The 7,116-nt window shown below is 34.9% G+C and overlaps 1 protein-coding gene across 2 annotated transcripts; it reads left to right on the forward strand.

The window, feature by feature from the left end:
• The first annotated feature begins 603 nt into the window (after nt 1-603).
• On the forward strand, nt 604-6,868 carry LOC109819360 (uncharacterized). Of its 2 annotated transcripts, XR_002241524.3 has the most exons (4): nt 604-1,128; nt 2,060-3,189; nt 5,106-5,672; nt 6,262-6,868. XR_002241524.3 is itself a non-coding variant. In XM_020385069.3 (3 exons), the coding sequence occupies exons 1-3, from the start codon at nt 795-797 to the stop codon at nt 5,172-5,174; spliced, it is 1,533 nt and encodes a 510-aa protein (XP_020240658.1). In that variant the 5' UTR covers nt 604-794; the 3' UTR covers nt 5,175-5,824. The 2 variants fall into 2 exon arrangements, 1 of the variants encoding a protein (XP_020240658.1); XM_020385069.3 differs by lacking the exon at nt 6,262-6,868 and having other exon boundaries at nt 5,106-5,824.
• Nucleotides 6,869-7,116: the final 248 nt, after the last annotated feature.

The following is a 7,116-nucleotide window of genomic DNA, read 5'->3' on the forward strand; positions in this document are numbered from 1 at the left end:
CCTCGACTCTAATATTCCATTTTTCCGCCAAGTGAGAAAGGAATGTGCTCGCGTCAAAGCCACTACTACTAAGGCCGCCACCACTTTTGTTGTTGCTAACAACCTTTTGGGTATTGAGTATACCCATACTCAATGAATAGGAAATTTATGCTTCATACTCATTTTCATGTATACTCATACTTATCCTTAATTTACTCAAAAATTAATTAATAATTTTTTTTACAAAAGATATAAAATTAAGAATTTAAGAATTTGACCATAGAGTAATCATTACAAAATAACATTAATTAAATTTTATCTTATATAAATTTAAAATAGAATAAAAATTATATAAATATGAAGTAAACTCTAAAAAAATAAATTAAATTTATACAAATTAAAGTTATATGAGACATGAATGGAAATAAGATAATTAATTTATTTTCATATCTAATTTAATAAATTAAATATGATTTATACCCGTGTTTAATCAAATAGATTTTTTTTTTATAATCAAAGTTGGAATGAATACATAACCACCTATTTCCTTACAATTTTTTATTATTTTATTTTTAAATTTAAAAAGAAATAAGAGTCACCAAAGTGCCTATTTTCCGAGCTCTTAAAAGTAACCAGCGAACCATTCGTTTGTATATTCAAAGGACGACAACGTGTTGCCTTGTGCTGCCGGGTGGCCATTTTCTTGCTCCACCGCGTTAGGGTTTTCAGAGTTTTCCCGCTTTCCCTCGTTTGTTTGGCGCTCCCTATCATTCACACAAGTTCATTCGGCTCATTTTGTGGCCACAAGAAGAAAAATGATCGACCTGTTCCTGCGAGAGCCCAAGTGGAACGACGTCGTAGACGACGATTCAGCTCGATCGAGAATCTCCCTTCTGAAGGACCTGGAAAGCGTAATTTGGTCCACAGTGGGTCGCGCCGAAGCTCGGTTGTGGCTCTGCAACACCGTCGCCGGATTGAACTGCGTGACCTTCCTCGATCAGCGTGACCTCTTTCGGAGTTTGCTCAGAACCCGCGGCCTCAAGCGCGATTTCGCCTCTCAGCTTCTGCATTTCATGTTCGACGCCTCGCCGCACAAGCTCGGTTCCGTTTTGGCTCGGAGGAGTCACGTGCTCCACAAATTTTTTGAAGGTTTGTGTTTTTGTGTTCCTTTTTTAGTTCAGGTTGTTGGGATTATTTTATTTTTATTTTTATTTTTATTTTTATAATCATGGTATTGATACGAAATATTAATTTTGGATGGAAAAGTGGTTGACCAACAAGACCGAATGCAAGTGCAGCACCACTAGTACTAAAGACTTGTTAGTTGGGAGGTTTTAAATTGTTGTTGTTGCAGTGGAGTTGTAGTTACTGAAATTGTGACCGTCATTGCGGTAACCTGGCAATTTTGTAGACCCTTGAGATGCTGAACTAATGTTCGTTTCTTGAGTGAGGTTGCAAGGTTTTAAATTGCTTTTGGGAGTTGTAGTTACTGAAATTGCAAAAAATTGTGAAAGAATGTGGCTTATTCTGCTCTAATTTCGGTTGTATTACAGCTGCATAGACCTCGGAAAGACTGAAACCAAAATACTTTGGCCACAATTGCGGTTGTGAGCCACACTTCGAGACTTTGGTAGTTGGTAGTTGGTACTTGGTAGGTTGTTTTGGGGTGAAACGTGCATTTTACGGTGAAGTGGATATAGAAAGATTGCATTGTTAGAGATTTGAAGGATTGAATAAGCAAAATTGATGAAGAATGCATATGTGAGGGGTGAAAATTGGGTCTTACTCCTTTGTTGTACTCTTATTTTTTAATATGTGTTGTAGGTTATTTATAGGGATATTTTGCTGCTCTATGTTTCAGCCGGTGTAATATATGTTGATTGCATTTAACCTTATTGTAGTTGAAATGTTTCTGTATTGAACTTATATATATGTTTTGGGTGCTGTGATATTCATTAAATTAGGGTTTACATATTGTGATGTGAATTATTGATGATATCAAAGCAAGTTGTGAAGCAGTTGTCTGTTTGATTGAAACTTGTTTTGTGAGGTTTGATTGTGTAACTTGTGTGGGATGCAGGTAATCCCAAGCGAGTATCACAGTGGTTTACCTGCTCTTCCTCTGGTGGTGGACTAGAGCAGGGGAAAGGTTTCAGGGCACTGTCCCAGTTTGCATTTAAAAATAGAGATATTTGTTGGGAGGAGCTAGAGTGGAAAGGAAAGCATGGGCAGTCACCAGCAGTGGTCGCTACGAAGCCCCATTATTTTCTTGATTTGGATGTTCAGCAAACTGTGGAAAATTTTCTTGAGAATGTTCCTGAATTTTGGTCATCTGATGAGTTTGCTGAGTCAGTGAAGGATGGTGATATTTTTTTCATTGATAGGTCATTCTTTGTGCATTATTTCATTGCCTTAATGTATAATAAAGAGGAATTTAAAGGTGTATGGGATGTCGTAAATGAATTCCTCATGCAGCAGCCTTTCTCCTCCTTATGTGGGCGTCTTCTTATTGCTCTTGAAGACCAGGACTTATGCTATTTTGTGGAATCGATTTGTAAATCTCTTGGCCCAAGAATGGAACATCAACATTTCAATGACATCTCTAGTTATTTTGTGATTTTAGTTTTTAAGTGTGGTGCTTATGGATCTATTGATCAGTTACTGCTGTTAAATGCTGTCACTGCACAGGGGAGGCAGCTTCTACGCCTCTTACGTGATGAAGAGGCTTGGGAGCCAAAAGAAAAAATCAATGAGATCGTGTCAAAGATATCTGCAATCCCAAGCAATCCTAGTAGCTTGACCCCAATCATCAAGAACAAATATAAGATGAAAACTATTGAAGTGATAAAGTGTCTGGGGCTTCTGTCTTGGCTTCTTTACTATAGACTGTCACAAGAATGCCGGACCCCTGAGTCCTGGGAGTCTGTATTTATGAATAATCAAATCAGCTTCCGTAACTCTAAGAAACATGCATTGCCAGATGAGGATGGACCATCAAAAGATTGTTCTGGTTTTGATAGCAGTTCTTCAATTAGAGTAAAAAATAGGAGGAAAAAAAAGGCCAGAAAGAAGAGGAGGACCTATGAATGCAATGAAGATAGTGATGGGGAGCTGCTAGATTTTGATTCTGCAAGCCAGAAGTTGGGTTTTCAGTCAAATACTAGAAGTTGGTTGCTTTCAACTGATGGGTACTCTTCAGTATGGAGCAGTGTAAGTTCCATATCTTTGAATAAACTGCTAGGCTGATAAAACTTGAGTGGACAGAATTTTATGTTACCAGAAAAAAGTGAGATTTAGATTACCAGGAAAAAAAACAGTAGAGTCACCATAGTAGTTGAATTTGAAACATTTATTATGGACATAGAACTTCATGATTACGTTCAAATAAAAAATGTTTATGCCTGATACTTGTTTCGGTTGTTAAAATCTGCTAAATTGCTGGATTGGAATTTAGAGATTGATTCAAGGAAGTAGAGACATTTCAAAATAGCAACCTTGTTGTGTCATACTTCATACTTGTGCTGGGTACTTCTTGAACACTTTGAATTCTTGTAGCTGAATTTTATAAGTTTTTTTTTCACTTGTGTTTTAAACTTTTATATCAATACAAAAGGAAATATCACAATAATTAGATAAATTGTTGCATCTTACAATGTCTATGTTATAGTAACTCATTCATGTTCAAGAGGTCAATTCTCTCTTTTGATCTAAGATTTGTGTTTTATATTAATTTGTTTAAAATACTCTTTTAGTCCCTATAATTTTCCTTACTTTACTTTTTAGTCCCTATAGTTAAAATGGACCTTTTTAATCTCTATACTTATTTTTTCAATCTTTTTTAGCTCATATAGTTTAAGATAGATATTTTTTTATAGACCCTCGGACAATAGGGAGGCCCAATTGAATAGGCCCCAAGTGTGGAAAGTGTATGTGAGGAGGAATAGGAAATCTGTTAGGAACGATGAGGTGAAGGAGAGAGGAAATGAGGGAAGGATGATGTGAGAGAATTTGGTTATTTGGGAGATCGGGAAGAGTGAGGAGCTGGGAAAATACCTTTCTCTAAATAAGGAGCTGAACTATGCGGGTTTAGGGGTTTCTCTATTGCATTTTACTTCGTTATCATCAATAATACATATTACTCACCCATTCTCATCCATTTTATTGTTATATTCTGTGAATTGTTTTTCTGGTTTGTATTATTTTTAGTCTTTTTATACTTGTAATTTTTTAATTTTTTTAGTCCTTATTCTTACTTTTTATTTTTTTGTAACATTTGTTTTGTATTAATGTGGTAAAGGTCTTCAATTTTTTGTGAGTAAAAAAAGAGTGTCTCAAGAGTGACCATTGCAGGTGAAGGTACAAGAGAGACATGAAACGTCAAGATACCTAATTTAGAGTAACTTTAACAAAATAAATTTAACATTAAACACACAAAGTTGAATTAATATCTTTGTTACATCAATACAAAAGAGATAATGTTATAAAATAATTAATAATAGAGAATAAAAAGATTAAAAAACTTTAAGTGAAAAAACTAAAAATATCTATCTTAAACCATAGGGACCGAAAAAGATTTAAAAAGATAAGTATAAGGCCTAAATAGATCTATTTTAAATTATAAGAACTAAAAGGTGAAGTAAAAGAAACTATAGAGACTAAAATAGTATTTTAATCTATTAATTTTACACATTCTATTAGAACCATGTTGTGTCTTATGATTTTTATAATTTACCTTATCCATGTCCCTTATCTTATTTATCCATGATTTCTAGTTTATATAGATCAATAAATTTGTCTCATTTGACATACCATTGTTTTCAAATACGATTAGCCTTGAATTTATTTGGTATAATTGCTAATTCACTACAGATATTTGGTTTTGGTTATTATTTGTAAAATAGTTACTGTCTGATTCTAGGATTATATCTATTATTTGATTACCAGTGCTCAAATATCATATTTGAACTGAAGATACTCCCTTTCTGTCCTATTTGTGGTCCCTTGTATAATTTTATATTTCAAGTTTTTGAATCATTTCAATATTTCTATTTGGATACAGCTTGATAAAGGTGATGTAAACGGGCACTGTATGGTTAATCTGATTTTATAATTTTTTCTTTTTCTAGGATGATTTACCCGAGTACCTTCATAGTCAGTGCTTGTCTAAGTGGATGACATGGCTTTTTGAAAAATGAGTTCGTGGTCTGCCTGTATGGATCAACCCGAGAGATGTGCCATCATCATGTCCAAACTGTTGGATGGAAAGATCAATCATCCCTCATTTTGCTGTTTTCCACTCAGTTCATGTACAGATGCTGTGATTCTTGAATCTTCTGTTGGCTATTGCTCATATGCAAAACTTTGTACTTCATTTTGAAGATTCGTACAAACATAACTGGACTTGCTGGGGATGGGAAAGATCTGGAAAATACCATGAAAAGCCAGCCTAAGAACTCCCTCAAGGTCATTAAAACTTGAGTTCATTATGAAGATCTTGAAGAGATCAAAGCTTTGCTAATTTACTTCGCGGTCTGCTACCATCTTATAATTGGCAACATAGTTTGTCATCCATATGCTATGAATTTCTCTATCACACTTCAGTCTAGCTTCCAACGTTGCCAGGATCATTCAGATTGCTATATGGAGCATGCTCGGGCTGGTTATACTAGAACTCCTTGACTAATTTTCTAACGGTATATTACCTCTAATTGTATTTATATTGTGGACCACAGTTTATAGCATGTCTTATCTGCTGATAAAGAGACTGGGATGCATGTTCGTTATTTGAAGTTCTCTTTCAATTTAATATTACTTCATGAATCAAATGATGGACTTGGGAACTTAATATCTTGAACTAATTTCTATGTTTGATGCAACGTACGGGTAGAAACACAGGGGCTTGTACTACAATGTTGTCGGACCTTATTTGCACAACTAATATATTCAATATCTCCCTTTCCTATACCTTCTTAAACCCATGATGAGTCAAACAAGGTTTTTTTTTTTCCAACATAAAATAATAGTTCAAATACGATTTTAATTTCTATAAAATACACAATTCTTTCTGTAATAACATTTGTAGTTTTCAAACCATTTATTGTATCAAATGTTGAAATACACAATGGTTAATAGACTTCTCCAAAAGCCGTGTTATAAATGATACCCTTTAACTGTTGTGGTGACATTGATTCTCCCATTCACTTGGTTCAATCATGCATTTTCTTCTTTTTTTTTTTTTTTTTTGTATTCCTGACCTCAAACCCACTCGAACAACTCCTGCAGATTCTGGCAGTGCTTTCAAATGTGGGAATATAGACTTCGCACTCATCATCACCGACTACTCCTCTTTCTCTCCCTCAATAGTGATTTTTTCAGCTTTCAATATGATCGATGGGACTGGAAAGTTGTTACAAATTGCAATTATTCCGTGAGAAATTATCGGCATGCTAAGGGCATATTTGAATAGCAATGATGTTTGTCGGCCCCTATCAAGAGATGGAATTTTTTCGTATAAAACAGAATACATTTCTTTAATTGATGGAGTTGAGCTCAATCAGGAAGATGTGTGCAATCATATTTGGAAAATTAAGGGTCCGAAGAGACTTCATTTGCAGGTCTGGAAAGTGTCAAGGGACAAGCTTTCAACAAATATTCAAAGGTTCAAGAGACAAATCTCTCAATTATGCATATTCAACAAATATTCAAAGGTTCAAGAGACTTATCTCTCAATTATGCATCTTATTAGATTGTAATTATATTAAGGATATAGATTTAGACTTTGTTGCGGAAAGATGTGCCAGATGAGTTTTATTGTGAGGTTCTGTAATGGGTCAGATTTAACATTGTTTCAAAATTCAAGTGCTTTAAATAATCCTATTGATTGATACTACCTTGGATGTGATTTGGTAAAGGACGAATGACTTTGTTTTTCGTAGTAAGCTTATTTGGTAAAATCAAAAACGGTGTTCAGCAAGTGTGAACGTGTTGCTCTATGGAGAATAAGATCCTGAATATTAATGCTATGAATTCCAACCATGCGGCTTCTCCAATGCATGGTACTGGTTGGTGCCCACTTATCGTACACTTAGTAGATACAAGACGATGGAACCTGGGACGGATTCAGGGGTGGGCAGGCAG

This window comes from Cajanus cajan, chromosome 5 (assembly GCF_000230855.2).
Source record: "Cajanus cajan strain Asha chromosome 5, NIPB_CcT2T_4, whole genome shotgun sequence".
Classification (NCBI taxonomy): Eukaryota; Viridiplantae; Streptophyta; class Magnoliopsida; order Fabales; family Fabaceae; genus Cajanus; species Cajanus cajan.

Bases quoted from the DNA above. Each gene is read 5' to 3' on its own strand.
- LOC109819360 (XM_020385069.3), top strand. From the start codon at position 795: ATGATCGACCTGTTCCTGCGAGAGCCCAAGTGGAACGACGTCGTAGAC. The intron at 1,129-2,059 runs GTTTGTGTTTTT...TGTGGGATGCAG, and splicing joins GCTCCACAAATTTTTTGAAG to GTAATCCCAAGCGAGTATCA. The intron at 3,190-5,105 runs GTAAGTTCCATA...TTCTTTTTCTAG, and splicing joins ACTCTTCAGTATGGAGCAGT to GATGATTTACCCGAGTACCT.